At 46.0% G+C, this 17,289-nt stretch overlaps 1 protein-coding gene across 3 annotated transcripts in view; it reads left to right on the forward strand.

Annotated features, from left to right (window-relative positions):
• Positions 1 to 10,559: 10,559 nt before the first annotated feature.
• DDI2 (DNA damage inducible 1 homolog 2) overlaps positions 10,560 to 17,289 on the forward strand; it is a 53,029-nt gene continuing 46,299 nt past the window's right edge. For 2 of the 3 annotated variants that reach the window (XM_009199487.3, XM_009199581.2), the window contains exon 1: positions 10,561 to 10,897. In XM_009199487.3, the coding sequence (XP_009197751.2) occupies positions 10,760 to 10,897 (138 nt within the window). In that variant the 5' untranslated portion in view covers positions 10,561 to 10,759. Of the gene's footprint in view, positions 10,898 to 17,289 lie in introns of all 3 variants that reach the window. The other variant, XM_009199514.3, reaches the window with a different exon arrangement.

Here is a 17,289-nt window from a genome sequence, read left to right on the forward strand (position 1 = left end):
TCCTACAGCCTAGATGTGTAGTAGGCCATACTATATAGGTTTGTGTAAGTACACTCTATGGGCAGGGCTCAGTGGCTCATGCCTATAATTCCAGCACTTTAGAAGGCCAAGGCAGGAAGATTGCTTGAGCCCAGGAGTTGGAGACCAGACTGGGCACCAGAGGGAGAAACCCTGTCTATACAAAAAAAATTTAAAAATTAGCCAGGTGTGGTCTAGACGTGGTAGCTCATGCCCGTAATCCCAGCACTTTGGGGGACTGAGGCAGGTGGATTGCTTGAGACCAGGAGTTTGAGAACAGCCTGAGCAACATAGCAAGACCCTTTCTCTATAAAAAGAAAATTAAAATATACAAAAATATATCATTTAATTTTTAAAAATTAGCCTGGCATGGTGATGCATGCCTGCAGTCCCAGCTACTCAGGAGGCTGAGACAGAAGGATCACAGCAGATAGAGGCTGCAGCAAGCTCTGATGGCACTACTGCACTGCAGCCTGGGCGACACAGTAAGACCATGTCTCAAAAAACAACAACAACAACAACAACAACTCTATGATATGCCAATGATAGAATCACCTAAGATGCATTTCTCATATCTCTGTTAAACAATGCATGACTGTAATTTCTCTGGTTATGTTTCCTTATGTCTGAAAATAAAGGGCACTGAAACCTGTTTGTTCACTTTAGTTCACAGGCTGATTAGAGAAGTAAGTAAAATCCAATCCAAATAAATGAAGTACAAGTGAAATACCAAACCCTCTAATAAACAGTGATCTACATACAAGTCCCAGACGCTCCACAACTGTTTCTAGATTGAAAATCCTAGGCCGGGCGCAGTGGCTCATACCTGTAATTCCAGCACTTTGGAAGGCCGAGGCGGGTGGATCACGAGGTCAGGAGTTCAAGACCGGCCTGGCCAAGATGGTGACACCCCCGTCTCTAATAAAAAAAAAAAAATTATATATATATACAAAAAAAAAATTAGCTAGGCGTGATGGTGGGTGCCTGTAATCCCACCTACTGGGGAGACTGAGGCAGAGAACCCCGGGGGCGGAGGTTGCAGTGAGCCGAGATCGCGGCACTGCACTCCAACCTGGGCGACACAGCGAGACTCCGTTGCAAAAAAAAAAAAAGAATATTTAAGTCTTTTCACTTCTGGGAATACACACACATATATATACACACACACATATATATATTTAATAGAAATACGTTACCTTTCACTCAACAACTATTCAAGACAGAAACCACTTCGGGGAAGCAGCCTGCTACAGAGTCCCTACTGCACATTTCTCCTCGGTGGCCAAAGCAACAAAACCTGAACTAATCCACAAGGTAGCTGCAGGAAGCCCTATGCCTGGGACTACTACCAGGCAGACACTAGTTTCCCTGCCCACCACTGCCCGAAAGGGAGTCGGGCCCGGTTCTCCTGAGCTGAGCAGGCCAAAGCAGGGAGCCGGTGAGTGGACAGGGCATAGCCAGAGAGACCCCGCAGCACCCCAGCCGCAGGGTCAGCCCGGAAGCTACAGGGCCCGCTTGACCGCGGATGCGGGGACGCCCTCGTGCAAGCCTCTAAGTGGGCTGCCACCCCGGAGAAGCCCTGGCAGGTACTGGAGGGATCGAAGCGCTTGAGCCGAGTCCGAAGCTCGCACAGCAACCTCGGGAGAATATAGTCCAGCAACTAGAATCGGGTTGGGGTCGCCTAGCAACCAGGAGACAAACGCGCAGACGCCACGCATTGGCCTGCACGTGTCACGGGAGCAAGCGCCGCTGCCCAGTGGGAGATTACGCAGGAGGCACGTGATGAAGCGCAAGCGCGCTGTGGCTGAGGTTTCCGCGAAGGCAGCTGTGGCGCTGGTCGCGGAGGAGAGGCTTTCGTGGGGTTTCCGCCCTATTCTTTTACAAAGTCCTGGCTTTGGCTGATGCGACCAAAGAGAGGAAACCTGCGCTTGAGACCTGCCTGGGCTGGCTATGGCGAAGCAGTGAAACGGTGCAGAATTGTGTCAGTGAGACTAGTTAAGTCGTGCAAGAGCATTTCCTCAGAGTAAGGCAGAAGCTTTTAGTTACGTCAACACCTGCAAATGTTAGGCTGGCCAGAAATTTCCTGACAAATAATGGGTGAAGGTCGGGCGTGTGGTCGCTCATGCCTGTAATCTCAGTGCTTTGGGATCACTTGAGGTCAGGAGTTTGAGACCAGCCTGGCCAACATGGCGAAACCCCGTCTCTACTGAAAGTACAAAAATTAGCCGGGCGTGGTGGCGCGCACCTGTAATCCCAGCTACTCTGGAGGCTGAGGCAGGACAATCGCTTGAACCCGGGAGGCGGAGGTTGCAGTGAGCCTAGATCACACCACTCAAAAAAAAAAGAAAAGAAAAGAAAAGAAACTTTGCTGGTGTTGACCATGTGTTGATGAAAGTGAGCGTTTTGGAGCACAGCAAGGTGACTCCCCGTGTAGTTAGTATAGGCAGAGAGTTTGTGCTCTAAAGGTTAGAAATAAATATTTTTGGAGTGTTGGCTCATGCCTGTAATCCCAGCACTTTGAGAGGCTGAGCCAGGCGGATCACCTGAAGTCCAGAGCTTGAAACCAGCCTGGCCAACATGGTGAAACCCGTCTCTACTAAAGATACAAAAATTAGCCAGGTATGGTGGTGCACGCCTGTAATCCCAGCTACTAGGAGGCCGAGGCAGGAGAATTGCTTGAACCTGGGAGGCAGAGGTTGCAGTGAGCCGAGATCGTGCCACTGCACTCCAGCCTGGGCAACAGAGTGACCCTCCGTCTCAAAAGTAAATAAATAAATAATAAATATTTTCATTCCACAACTGTCTTCCAATTTGGAGAGTCTGCCATTTACTAGCTATGTGAACTCAGGTACGTTCATTAAAATCCTCATGCCTCAGTTTTTTTGTCCATGAAATGGGAATGATTACTAACAGTTCCTATCTCTGAAGACTTCTAAAGGATGAAATGAGGTCTTACATGTAGCAGTATAAACTGGTGGTGAGGACTGAACTTGAGTCAGATTGCCTGTTTTGAATCCTTGTGCCCCCATGTACTACTTGTGTATCCTTAGGCAAGAGACTGTCCCTCCTCTATTCTTCAATTTCATCTGTAAAATGGAGATAATACCTCCTAGGATTTCTGTGAAAATTAAATGACTCAATAACACATAAAATGCTTAGAAGAGTGTCTGGCACAAAGTGAACATTCAGGAAATGTTAGCAATCATTTGGAAGGTGCTTGTCACATAGCAGTGATCAATAAATGGGACCTATTCTTGGTAGCACTGCTGATCTAGAGCAGGATTCTGGGTTCTGAGCTCTCCCTCCTCTCAACCTCCACTCCACCCCATCCTGATTTAAAATTAAGGACTGGAAATGTCTAGCCATTTATGGTCACAGGTAATGGAGGTTCAAATTGTATCTTGTAGAGTGATGAGAAAAGTAGAAGTCTACACTCTGAGCCAGATCCCAAGAGGTTATTGAGCAGAGTCCAAAAGGGGTGAGGCCCAAGAGGAAAGTAGCTGAGTGGCAAAGAGCTGTGGGAACTCTGCTACAGAAGTGGTTCTCTTAAGAGAGGCAGGGGGTGGTGAGGAGAGTTCAGTGAGCAGAACTGTGAGCAGGCGGGTCTGCCACATAAGTTGTTGGATCTAGGTGGGAGGATGTTGTAAAATATCCTAAATCCAACCCTAACCCATTCCAAGGAGTTGAATCTTGGATCTGAATCCTAGTACAACACAGAGTACGTTGTGGATACTGGGATTTATTGATTGTATATCATTTCTTGGGTTTACTTTCCCTCAACTCAGAAGTCATTCCTCCCTCTCCCTCATTATCCAGGTCCAACCCATTGGTAAGTCCGGTTGACTTTTCAAAGTATCTCTCTAATCCACCTGCTTCTCTCTCTTTCGTCGCCACCTCTCTAGCCCCATAAACATTTTTGTGTTTCTCTTTTTGTCCAGTACAACCCATTCTCCACTCAGCAGCCAGTGTGAACTTTTCAAAACTAATTTTTAACAACTTTATTGAGATTAAATCACACATCACAAAATCACCCATTTAAAATGTACAATTCAGCTGGGTGTGGTGGCTCACGCCTTTAATCCCAGCACTTTGGGAGGCCAAGGCGCGTGGATCACCTGAGGTCAGGAGTTCCAGACCAGCTGAACCAACACGGAGAAACCCTCTCTCTACTAAAACAGACAAAATTCGCCGGTTGTGGTGGCGTGTGCCTGTAATCCCAGCTACTAGGGAGGCTAAGGCAGGAGAATCGCTTGAACCTGAGAGGCGGAGGTTGCAGTGAGCCGAGATCGTGCCACTGCACTCTAGCCTGGACAACAGAGTGAGACTCCGTCTCAAAAAATAAATAAAGTAAAATGTACAATTCAGTGGTTTTAGGTATATTCACAGGGGTGTATAACGATCACCACAAATCAATTTTAGAACATTTTCATCACTCCAAAAAGATATTCTATACCCATTAGCAGTCACTTCCCATGTGCTGCCGTCCCCCTATTCTCCACAAGCCCTAGGCAACCACTAATAAACTTTGTCTGCCAGGTGCGTTGGCTCACACCTGTAATCCCAGCACTTTGGGAGGCCAAAGCGGGTGGATCACTTGAGGTCAGGAGTTCAAGACTAACCTGGCCAACATGGTGAAACCCCTTCTCTACTAAAAGTACAAAAATTATCTGGGCGTGGTCGCGGGTGCCTGTAATCCCAGCTACTTGGGAGTCTGAGGCAGGAGAATCACTTGAACCTAGGAGGTGGAGGTTGCAGTGAGCCGAGATCACGCCATTGCACTCCAGCCTGGGCAACAAAGCGAGACTCTGTCTCAAAAAAAAATAAAATAAAATAAACTTTGTCTCTTATGGATTGCCTTTTCTGGATATTTCATATAATTAGACTCATACAATATATATCATTTTTGACTGGCTCCTTTAATTTAGCATAACATTTTCATGGTTAATCTACGTTGCAGTATATATCAATACTTATTTAAAAAAAAATTTTTTTTGACACGGAGTTTCACTCTTGTTGCCCAGGCTGGAGTGCAATGGCACGATCCCGGCTCACCACAACCTCCGCCTCCTGGGTTCTAGTGATTCTCCTGCCTCAGCCTCCAGAATAGCTGGAGTTATAGGCGCATGTCACCACAGCCAGCTAATTTTTATTTTTATTTTTTTTGAGATGGAGACTCACTCTGTCACCCAGGCTGGAGTGCAATGGCGTGATCTTGGCTCACTGCAACATCCACCTTCCGAGTTCAAGCGATTCTCCTGCCTCAGCCTCCCAAATAGCTGGGATTACAGGCAAACACCACCATGCCCAACTAATTTTTATATTTTTAGTAGAGACAGGGTTTCACGATGTTAGTCAGGCTGGTCTCGAACTCCTGACCTCGGGATCTGCCCGCCTCAGCCTCCCAAAGTGCTGGGATTACAAGCGTGAGCCATCATGCCCAGCGTAATTTTTTTATTTTTAGTAGAAACAGGGTTTCACCATGTTGGCCAGGCTGCTTTCGAACTCCTGGCTTCAGGTGATTTGCCCAGCTTGGCCTGCCAAAGTTCTGGGATTACAGGTATGAGTCACCACGCCCAACCCTGTTTTTTTCATTATAGCCATCCTAGTGAGCATAAAGTGGTATCTCATTTTGGTTTTACTTTGTATTTTTATTTTATTATGCTTGTAGATTTCTGTAGGTCAGAAATTCAAAGGGAGTACAGTGGAGATGGCTCCGTGATGTCTGAAGCCTCATCTGGATAGACTCATAAGTTGGAGATGATTCAACATCTGGGGGTTGAAGTCATCTGAAAGTTTGGTGGGTTTTCCCACTCATCAGCTTTCCCCTCAGCCGAGCAGCTTTCTGGAACAACCACACATATTTTCTCCATGTGGTCTCACCGTGTGGTGTAGTTTGGGCTTCCTCCCAGCATGGCTGCTGGGTTCCAAGAGCAAGCGTTCCAGGAGAATCCCAGAGAAACTGTATTGACTTTTTTTCCAACCATTGATTTATTTTATTTATTTATTTATTTTGAGATGGAGGTTTGCTCTTGTTGCCCAGGCTGGAGTGCAATGGCACGATCTCAGCTCACCGCAACCTCCGCCTCCCTGGTTCAAGCGATTCTCCTGACTCAGCCTGCCAGGTAGCTGGGATTACAGGCACCCGCCACCACACCCAGCTAATTTTTGTATTTTTAGTAGAGATAGTGTCTCGCCATGTTGGCCAGGCTGGTCTTGAACTCCTGACCTCGGGTCATCCACCAAAGTGTTCGTGATTACAGGCGTGAGCCACCGCGCCCGACCTGATTTATTTTTATTTGCAGTTTGTATTCAATACAAATCAATTTCATAACAAGTTACTATGAATCAAAGCATAAACACACAAATATACAATCCAAAATAAATGTACAGCATTTCGGCATGAAGCAAAAAGGAGTGTCATTCACACACACAGTGGCTTCAGGTCTGTTCCATCTGCTGTTCTGTTGTTCCTGTGTAGGTTTTTTGTTTGTTTGTTTGTTTTTGTTCTTGTTTTTGAGACAGAGTCTCACTCTCGCCCAGGCTGGAGTACAGTGGCGCAGTCTTGGCTTACTGCAAGCTCCGCCTCCCAGGTTCACACCATTCTCCTGCCTCAGCCTCCTGAGTAGCTGGGACTACAGGCGCCCACCACTAAGCCCAGCTAATTTTTTGTATTTTTAGTAGAGATGGGGTTTCACCGTGTTAGCCAGGATGGTCTCGATCTCCTGACCTCATGATCCACCTGCCTCGGCCTCCCAAAGATGCTGGGATTACAGGCGTGAGCCACCGCACCTAGCTGTTCCCGTGTAGGTTTCTAAAGATGTTTCAAGACTACCGTGGCCATATTAGATACTGGAACACCTAAGCATCAGTGTATGACCTTGTGAACAAAAGACTTCAGGGAGTGTCTATTTTTAAAAAGGTTTCTGTGTGTCGAGACAGTTGTAAAAAATTTTATTATAGAATCAAGCCTACCTTACAGTTTAGGACTAGGTTCTACCTATCTAAAAATACTGACATAACAAAATGTGTTTCAAACAGGGCATGATGGCTCATATCTGTAATCCCAGCACGTTAGGAGATGAGGTAAGAGGATTGCTTGAGCCTAGAAATTCAAGAACAGCTTGGGAACATAGAAAGACCCCTATTCTATTTTTTTTAATTTTATTTTATTATTAGTATTATTATTATTATTATACTTTAAGTTCTAGGGTACATGTGCATAACGTGCAGGTTTGTTACATATGTATACTTGTGCCATGTTGCTGTGCTGCATCCATCAACTCGTCAGCACCCAACAACTCATCATTTACATCAGGTATAACTCCCAATGCAATCCCTCCCCCCTCCCCCCTCCCCATGATAGGCCCCAGTGTGTGATGTCCCCCTTCCCGAGTCCAAGTGATCTCATTGTTCAGTTCCCACCTATGAGTGAGAACATGCAGTGTTTGGTTTTCTGTTCTTGTGATAGTTTGCTAAGAATGATGGTTTCCAGCTGCATCCATGTCCCTACAAAAGACACAAACTCATCCTTTTTTATGGCTGCATAGTATTCCATGGTGTCCACATTTCTTAAGCCATATTCAAGGAAATAATGTCTTCAATTTTGGATGTTGCCTCTCTTCATCTTGTACATGACATTTAAGCAGATTTAATATTGGCATCCATCATCTAGTCAAACCCTTCATGTGTTCTTCAAACCAATTAAATTTGAGGTTCTCAACTCTTTCTTTCTCTTTTCTCTTTCCCCTCCCCTCCCCTCCTCTTTTCTTTCACAGAGTTTTGCTCTTGTTACCCAGGCTGGAGGGCAGTGGAGCAATCTCAGCTCACTGCAACCTCCACCTCCCAGGTTCAAGTGATTCTCCTGCCTCAGCCTCCCGAGTAGCTGGGACTACAGGCGCCCGCCACCATGCCCGGCTAAAGTTTTTTTTTTATTTTTAGTGGAGACGGGGTTTCACCATGTTAGCCAGGATGGTCTTGATCTCCGCCCGCCTTGGCCTCCCAAAGTGCTGGGATTACAGGTGTGAGCCACCGCGCCCGGCAGATGTTTCTTAACAGTAGAAATATAGAAGAGAAAGCAAGACCATGAGGAGACTGGCAATTGACTGCAGGGCACTGCCAACTGCCTTGGTGGTGGCATTAGCTGGGCTTGGGGCAGACAAGGTACCCTGGGAGGAGTTACTTGAAAGCGTTACAATAGTTTGATTTGAATAAATCTGCATGAGTAGGAGCAGTGCCAGAAGCAGCAGCCCCACCTTGAGCCTGTCCACCATTGCTCTGTCCCCTCCACTGGTGTCTGGCATATATTTCTGGATGCTGGGTGAGAACCGCTGACCCCAGGTGGACACAGGCAAGACCTAGCCTTAGAAATCACACAAAGTGGCTGGGTGCGATGGCTCACATCTGTAATCCTAGCAGTTCGGAAGGCCAAGGTGGGAGGATCACTTGAGGCCAGGATTTGGAGATTAGCCTGGTCAACATAGCAAGGCCTCATCACTATTTTTTTTTTAATTAAAAATAATCTAAAATTATAATAAAAAGGAAATCAAGCCTGGGCAACATAGCAAGACCTCATCTCTACTAAAAAGAAATTAGCGGTGTGTGGTGGTGCACACCTGTAGTTCCAGCTGCTAGGGAGGTTGAGCTGGAGGGATCGCTTGAGCCTCGAGCCCTGGAGGTTGAAGCTGCAGTGAACCATGATCGTGCCACTGCACTCCAGCCTGGGTGACAGACCAAGACTCTGCCTTGGGAAAAAAAGGAAATCACATAATGTCACTTATGCCAGAGTTAGTCTGCGGAGCCATGATTCGAAAGGAGGGACATACACCCCACTTCTTAATGGGAGGGTTGTCACAATCACGTTGTAGGAAGAGCATATAGGATGGGAGACACTGTCATGATCATCTTTGGAGAACAAAATCTGCCAGACCTGGGAACCTGAGCACCACTAGACCAAATATAACAATTAACCAATGAGTCCAGCCTCATCTGATTCCTTGATACCCCCACTGGACAATCCTAGAACATTTCTCGGCTAAACTTACTTCAATTTGCAATGGTTATTTCAAACATTCACTGTAGAAGGCACTGTGTATGTCTTTCCGAATACCCATTCCCAGCCTCCCTTTTCCCTATTTATGTCCTTTAGGCAAAGCTAAATACTTGCTTTCCTAGCCTCTACGCATCTATGTGACACAATTCTGTCCAGTGAGATGTAAGCAAAAATGTGCACAGGGACTTCTGGGCAACCTTTTTCCTTGAATAGGAAAATGATGCATGGCGTGGAGGCAGCCAGCCATATATTGCAACCCTCAGGAAACGGTCAAAACAATTACAGAGGTATTGACCCTAATTTCAGTGAGCCACTCAACCAATGCTGTTGCTACCTCCAGGCCTTCTCTCCTGTGAGAAAATAAACCCTTGTTTGTTTAAGCCACTGATAGTCAAGCTTTCCGTTGCTCGTAGGGGATATAAGCATTCTCACTACCCTGTTCCTCTACTTTCTCTTCGTAAAAGCCTTCAGCTGCTAATTCTCCCTTTCCTGCACCAACAGCCTACTTACTACCTACTTACCTGCACCCACAGCCATCTTATTTGCTCCTTCTCTCCTGTTAAAATGGAAAAGGGCTCCCTACATGGACGGGGGAGTGGGAGTAAATGGAAAGATGCTAATCTGGCATCCATTACAAATTCATCTTTCAATTTTGGTTTTCTTACTCATCCGCACGTTAGTTCTGGGTCTCTATCACTCATCAGCTATGTGCCTTAAACAGGCCATTAAAGTAGCAAATATTTATTGAGCAGATTCTAAGCTGTGCCCAAAAAGGCACTGCGCTAGGTGGTAGGGGTTGCTAGGGCTAGGAAACAGAGAGTCCAAGTAGAGAGAAAACTATTTACAAGACAGGGGAATGGAGCCTTGTAGGAACTGAGCTATGTGGCTGGGAGGGCAGAGAATGTGGGAAGAGCTCGGGAGAAGGGGCTGGGGAGGTAGGCGTGGGCCACAGCCAACTGGCTTCTATAGACTAGGGAGGGTAATGATTTTGGTTTTAATCCTAAATCACTGAGACAGGAAGTGAATTACTCTCTCGGAGCCTCAATTTCTACCACGAAAAATACGTTTTTATTACTAACTCCTGTACTAGATTGAGAGTTACGGAGAAGGATTTATCTTTTTATTCATTTCTGCGTCGCCGGCGCCCGACACATGGTAGGTACTTAATGCCTGTTCGGTGAACAAATAAGACTGGGGACTCCTCCACAGACCTCAGTCATTAAGTCAACCAGTCAGCAGAGATTTCCTTCTCCGCGTTCCTTTCCTTCCCTCCCCTTTTCTCGCCCTTCCTCCCTCTCCCCTCCCACGCCCCCTTTCCACTCCTCCCCCTCCTATCTTCGCCAGGCTTCCTCCTCCCCTTCCAGTCCCCGCCCCCCGCTGCGTCGCGAAGGCGGGGAAGGCGAGGCGGGCTTTACGGCAGCCGAGTTGCGGCGGGGCGGGGCGCCGGGCGGGCGGCGCGCTTGGCGGCAGCCGTGGGAGGCAGGCGGGCAAGCAGACGGACTCGCAGGCGGGTGGCGGCGGCCGTGCTTGCTAGTGAGGGCGGGCGGGAGTGACTCACTGAGCGTGTGTGAGGGAGGGAGCGAGCGAGCGAGCAGCCCGCGCCGGCCTTCCGCAGCACCAGCCAGGCCACGCCGCCGCCTCTTCCCCTGCGCCCCGCGCCCAGGCCGGGCCGAGCCGGGTCGGGCCCGGGCCATGCTGCTCACCGTGTACTGTGTGCGGAGGGACCTCTCCGAGGTGACCTTTTCCCTCCAGGTCGACGCCGACTTCGAGCTGCACAACTTCCGCGCGCTGTGCGAGCTCGAGTCTGGCATCCCCGCAGCCGAGAGCCAGGTACGCCGGGCAGCGAGCCGGGCCTGCCCCGGAGCTAAGCCCTCCCCGCCTCGGGGCCGCACTCCCTTTGCTACTGGTGAAGAATTGGGGGCTGGGGTGAGCAGGGATAGCCATTCTCAGGTCACCCCCGCATCCGGGAAGGAGCTGGGAAGCTGGCATCGGTAGCTGCCCTCACACACCCCGAGCGTGGGGTGGGGTACGAGGAGAGGGAGCGGAGAACCTGACCGCAGACGCACCCACTGCAGCGTGAGGGGCGCGTGGACTGTAGAGCAGCGCTAACCCTCCTCACCTTTGGCTCTTTGGCCCTTTTTCTGATCCCGAGTGTAGGATATTGTTGTGGACCTCAGAAGCAGCCCTGGGTTTGCTAGGGTTCATGCGTCCTGCAAACCAGAAATACCAGTTTGGATCACTGTGGTAGATAGATGTTCCTCTGCTTCTCTTTTTTTTTGGAGAGGGTTTCTGCTTAAATATACGCAGTTTAAATGCACAGATTTGCACTTCCGGTGAAAGAAAAAGTTTAAGACTTGCACTACCTCGTTTTGGGGTCTTTGGAAGTGCTCTTTACCCACTACATGCGTTTCTGGTTAAATTCTTTTGAAAAACAGTACCTGTTGGTTCAACTCAAGCTGTTTGTTTCTTTCGGTTCTACCCTGGTAGTAAGCCAGAGGGCCCTTTTTCTTTCAGGCCACAGTTCAGAGTTTGGGTCAGTTCAAAGGTCAATGCTTTAAAAGGATATGTGCTTGGAAACGGCCTAATATCTGCTGTTTGGTGGTTTCATTTCCCTACTCAGCTTGCTGGAAAGAAGTTCAACCTCTCATATTTTAACTAAGCAAAGTAATTCTCAAAATGCTTTGGGGCTGCCCCTAGTCTTTATCAAACAGAATCGGTGACAATAACCCTGTAAACTTTACACTAAAACACTTAGATCATGACTTAATAAATTTAGCCTAGAGGACGTAGTCTAAACATTAGGAAAATTACAGAAGTCTCCCAAGGCTCCATCATGTAAATCTTGATTTTCTACTGCAGTTATGAAATAGTTTACAAAACGATTGCCCAACTACAGCTTGTTTTGCTGTGTTATGGTAAACACATGTGTCAATATTTTGTTCAGAAGTATGATTCCTTTACACAATGTGAACTTTAGAACCTTGGCATAAAGCTGTTCAGAAAGAATTTCAAAAGTTAATCCACAAAAGCTCAGGAACCAGTTCCTGTCAGTGAATGCCTCATGTGGAGAACTGGGAACTGGGAAAGGACTGCTTAAATAGAGAAAATCAACTCTTCAATTTTTTTTTCCTTCTTTTTCTTTTTTGTTGAGACGGAGTCTCGCTCTGTCGTCCATGCTGGAGTGCAGTGGTGCGGTCTTAGCTCACTGCAACCCCTGCCTCCCAGGTTCAAGCGATTCTCCTGCCTCAACCTCCTGAGTAGTTGGGATTGCAGGCGCGCGCCACCACGCCCGGCTAATTTTTTTTTTTTTTTTAGTAGAGACGGGGTTTCACCATGTTGGCCAGGCTGATCTCCAACTCCTGACCTCAAGTGATCCGCCCTCCTTGGCCTCCCAAAATGCTGGAATTATAGGCGTGAGCCATCGCGTCCGGACAACTCTTCAATTTTTGATAGTGGCTTTTTCAGTTGTTTTTTTCCTCGAGTTGTTATATTACCCTCGTTGTAGTCACCGGCTGGTAGGGAAAATAAGAAATTAAAATGTAAATTGGTTTTGTTGTTAGTTAGGGCCTGAGAAAAGACAGAGGTTGAGATTGTTTCCATTCCTGCACTTTTTGTGATGGCTGAACCAAGAAATTTAAGTCAATTAAAGGGATATCTGACACCCCCTTTAATTGACTTAAATTTCTTGTTACAGCCATCACAAAAGACGATTTATTGTGTGGTCAGCCAGGCATTGCCCTCTGCCAGTCGGGAAAGTTAGGAATACCTTAGTAATTGAACGTAGGCTAACTCCAAATTATTTCTTGTTCATTACGTCAGTGTTTCGGCATTTACTTCCTTCCCAAGCCAAATTAGCATATAGAAACTTGGGCTCCAACTGGTGTTAAGCCTGTGTTAGATAGCCATAAACAGCTCCTGTTTTTCCAGTCTGTTCTGTTGGCTCCATTGTAACCTGACAACACAGTATCTATTTTAAGGTGTCTGGTGGTCGGTTGTCTTTCACTTGCTTGCCCATCAGGCAGGAACAGGATCCACCCTAGACACTTGAGTCATTTCCTTTCATCAAATCGTAAAAGTAAACATCATTATAGTTTTTACCCACAAATATACCATGTTTACTTACTTGCGTGCCCCCCCATTACCTCCCAGGGTTCTCTCATATTACTCATCTTCCCTTCCTTTCCTTGACTGTTTAACTCCTCCTCTTGTTTACTTTCTCCATTCCCATTCCTTCACCTCTCATTTCTGACTCCATTTCTTCAAGGAAATATATATATTTTTATGTTCCTGGCTATTTTTTCCTGCCACTATGTGTCCAGACAACTGGTGTCCAAACTTTCATTCATGTATCCCTATCAGTAAAATGTTTCAGATTATGCTCCTGTTATGTATATAATGCATTATATACATGAACTGATACATTTTATGCATTATATATGACCATGTATAATATACACATAACGTGCATTATATGCATATATAGTACATTATATATAAGAAGTAACATTGTACACACACAAAATGGAATTTAAGGAAGGACGAACTAAAATAAATGGAAATGAAAATTCTAATATTTTCAGTTTCTTCCTCCACCCTTAAAGAATTGTCTTGCATGGCTGCCCTACATCGGTGATCACTGGTTTAGAATTCAGTCTTTCACCTGAGTGTCAATTGTGCATAAGCATACAGTTGGAAAAGGTGCTAATTTTTAACAGCTCTAGTCAGATTATAGTAGTTATAATTCAGTGATAACAAATTTAGAACAGAAGCCATCTCTACTTGTACGTGTGATTAAAGCTGGGCATGTTCCGTCTCTTAATAGTGTGGGCTTGGAAGCCAGTCGTGGCTCTGTTTGATGCTTTGATGCAGACTTGCCTGGGTGAACTTCAAACACTTGTCAGAACTTAGCTTCACTTTAAATTAATGTCCTCATATTTTTGAAGCATCCTGATAATTTACCTCTGTAGGTGGCACATGGAAAAAGTAGGCACAATGTATAAGGACCCTCAAATGAAAGGCAAATAATAGCAGTAATTGTATGATCTTGAAAATGCACACAGCATGATTTGTGGTTTGTAAACCACTGTTTTATCTTATATGTGTTTGTTTTTTTGTTTTGAGACGGTCTCGCTCTGTCACCTAGGCAGTAGTACGATCACGGGTCACTGTAGCCTCAACCTCCTGGGCTCAAGTGATCCTGCCACCTCAGCCTCCCAAGTAGCTGGGACTACAGGTGTGCTCCACCACATCTGACTGATTTTTTAATTTTCTTTGGAGATGGGGTTTCACTATGTTGGCCAGGCTGGTCTCAAACTCCTGACCTCAGATGATCCGCCTGCCTTGTCCTCCCGAAGTGCTGGGATTACAGGCTTGAGCCCCCGCAACTGGCCCCAAATTGATGATTTTAAAGGGTACATGGTATACCATCATATAGATGTATTGTAATTTATTTAACAATCTCCCTTTTATTAAGCATAATACTGAGGAAAATTGGAAGCAGTTATAAGTAACATGGCATGAACATCTGTATACTTAAGGCTGTAGCCTCCATTTCTATTATTTTCTTTTTTTTTTGAGACGGAGTCTCGCTCTGCCGCCCAGGCTGGAGTGCAGTGGCTGGATCTCAGCTCACTGCAAGCTCCGCCTCCCGGGTTCACGCCATTCTCCTGCCTCAGCCTCCCGAGTAGTTGGGACTACAGGTGCCCGCCACCGCGCCCGGCTAGTTTTTTGTATTTTTTAGTAGAGACGGGGTTTCACCGTGTTAGCCAGGATGGTCTCGATCTCCTGACCTCGTGATCCGCCCGTCTCGGCCTCCCAAAGTGCTGGGATTACAGGCTTGAGCCACCGCGCCCGGCCTCATTTCTGTTATTTTCTCAGGATAAATTCTTAGATATGCAGTTGCCAGATCAAAGACAAAGTCTTTGAAAGGTTTTTAGTAACTGTTGCCGAATTGCCTTCCAGAGAGGGTTATACAAGTCAAATTGGCTATTACATGGGGTAGAATATGTAGATCACTTGGTAGATAGTGGGCATTTGATTAATGGCAATACTATTATGAAGCCATTCAGATGTAATTCCAAGTGTTTTGTAGCCAGTTTATGGTCCTTGTTTTATCTTTATTCTTTATTTTTTAGAGATGGGATCTCGCTCTCACTTGGGCTGGAATGCAGTGTTGCAATCACAACTCACTGTATCCTCAACATGTTGGGATCAAGGGATCCTCCCAAGTAGCTGAGACTTTTTTTTTTTTTTTTTTTTTTTGAGACGAGGTCTTGCCAGTGCTGGGCTTGAACTCCTAACCTCAAGCAGTCCTCCCGCCTCGGCCTCCTAAAGTGTTGGGATTACAGGTGTGAGCCACTGCACCTGGCCTACCAGTTTATGTTCTTTAATGCTAGAAATTGTTAAGCTTTTTGTTAACAGAAGGCTCTCATTCAGAGACCAGAAAACACCTGACCTCATGCTTAAAAGTTCTGGAGTTTTATTAATTAGTCTGTTGTCAAATGTTGATTAAGATTATAATTCAGTCTCTGGGGTGCCTCCTCTGGAGTAAGTACCAGCAGTTGCGCCAGTTTTGCTGATTAAGACTCATAGCTGTATACATTTTCTTGTTGTATGTTCTTATAACTGGCAAAACTTGAATTTTGGGCTTTGTAGCTGTTGAGTTGGGTAACATGCGTGGTGGAAGGATCGAGAATGCTGCCGTGGAACGCCTTTTGTTTTGATTGGTAGAGATTTGAAGCCATGTCTAATAGATACTCATGTTCCGTTGGAAGATCACATGGATTTATTTTGGGACTTTTGCTGCAAAATAATTGTCTGTCTTGGACTCTTAAGCCTGTTTAAACAAAATGAAATCAGTTCTTTGTGGCAATTACAATTTTAGCTGAGCTTTAGTTGATCTCATTTATGTCCTTAGACTAAAACGGAGCACAGCTGCTGCTTCGTCAGTGTGAGGAACGCGTGCTCCTCACCCAGGTTCTTCAGTCTAGTGTTTCCAGGAAATTGGCGCTGGAGCAACATTCCATATTTCATAGACATGCTCAGTGTGGTGATTATCTAGATTTTACATTTTTATTTGTTAGATCATGCTGCCTTCCTTTAAAAAATGATATTGTCTGCTGAGGAAATACTGTGGCAACTAAGCAGTGATGGAATGAAGTATGGCATCTGTGAAGTGGGAGTCAGAGCGGGCAGTTGGTGGTGTTTCCTCATGTTCAGGGCATGGGGATGCGTTGAGCAGTGGACAGTATTTTAATCCTCCTGGTGGATAGAGTCTCTTTGTGGCAATGGATGGCTTAGTAGTGCTTGTTAAAAGTCACCCACATAATTCACCAGGCCACTTCAGGGTTATGTTTGGGAAAGCTGTATATAATACTTGAGTATGGGCTTTGAAATCCGACAGTTGTTCCAATTGCAGTTTTCTTCTTCTTCTTTTTTTTATTTTAAGAGACAAGATCTTATTCTGTTTCCCAGGCTGGAGTGCTGTGGTACAATCATAGCTCACTGCAACCGTGAACTCCTGGGCTCAGGTGATCCTCCTGCTTCAGTCTCCCAAATAGTTGAGACTACAGGCATATGCTACCATGCCAGCTAATTATTATTATTATTATTATTTTAGAGGTGGGGTCTTGTTGTGTTGCCCAGTCTGGCTTTGCATTCCTGGCCTCAAACAATCTTCCTACCTCATCCTCCCAAAGTGTTGGTATTACAGGCGTGAGCCACGGCACCCAGCCTGCATAGGATCATTTTGATTCTCCTGAGTTTGATTCCTCCTTGCAAATAAATAAATTTTCGTTTATAAATACAGTTAATGACCGGGCGCGTTGGCTCACTCTGTAATCCCAGCACTTTAGGGGGCAGAGACGGGCGGATCACAAAGTCAGGAGATTGAGACCATGCTGGCTAACACGGCGAAACCCTGTCTCTACTAAAAATACCAAAAAAAAAAAAAAAAAGCTGGGCATGGTGGCAGGAGCCTGTAGTCCCAGCTACTCAGGAGGCCTGAGGCAGGAGAATGGCGTGAACCCGGGAGGCGGAGCTTGCAGTGAGCCGAGATCCTGCCACTGCACTCCACCTGGGGCTACAGAGCGAGACTCCGTCTCAATAAATAAATAAATAAATGCAGTTAGAATGTGCCTCTGCTCCCAGGAGACTGTTGATGTATCTCTGAATATACTGATAGTCAAATTTCTGAAACTGGAAAATTAAAGAGTAAGTTGTTG

Source organism: Papio anubis, chromosome 1, assembly GCF_008728515.1.
Source record: "Papio anubis isolate 15944 chromosome 1, Panubis1.0, whole genome shotgun sequence".
In the NCBI taxonomy this organism is placed as follows: domain Eukaryota; kingdom Metazoa; phylum Chordata; class Mammalia; order Primates; family Cercopithecidae; genus Papio; species Papio anubis.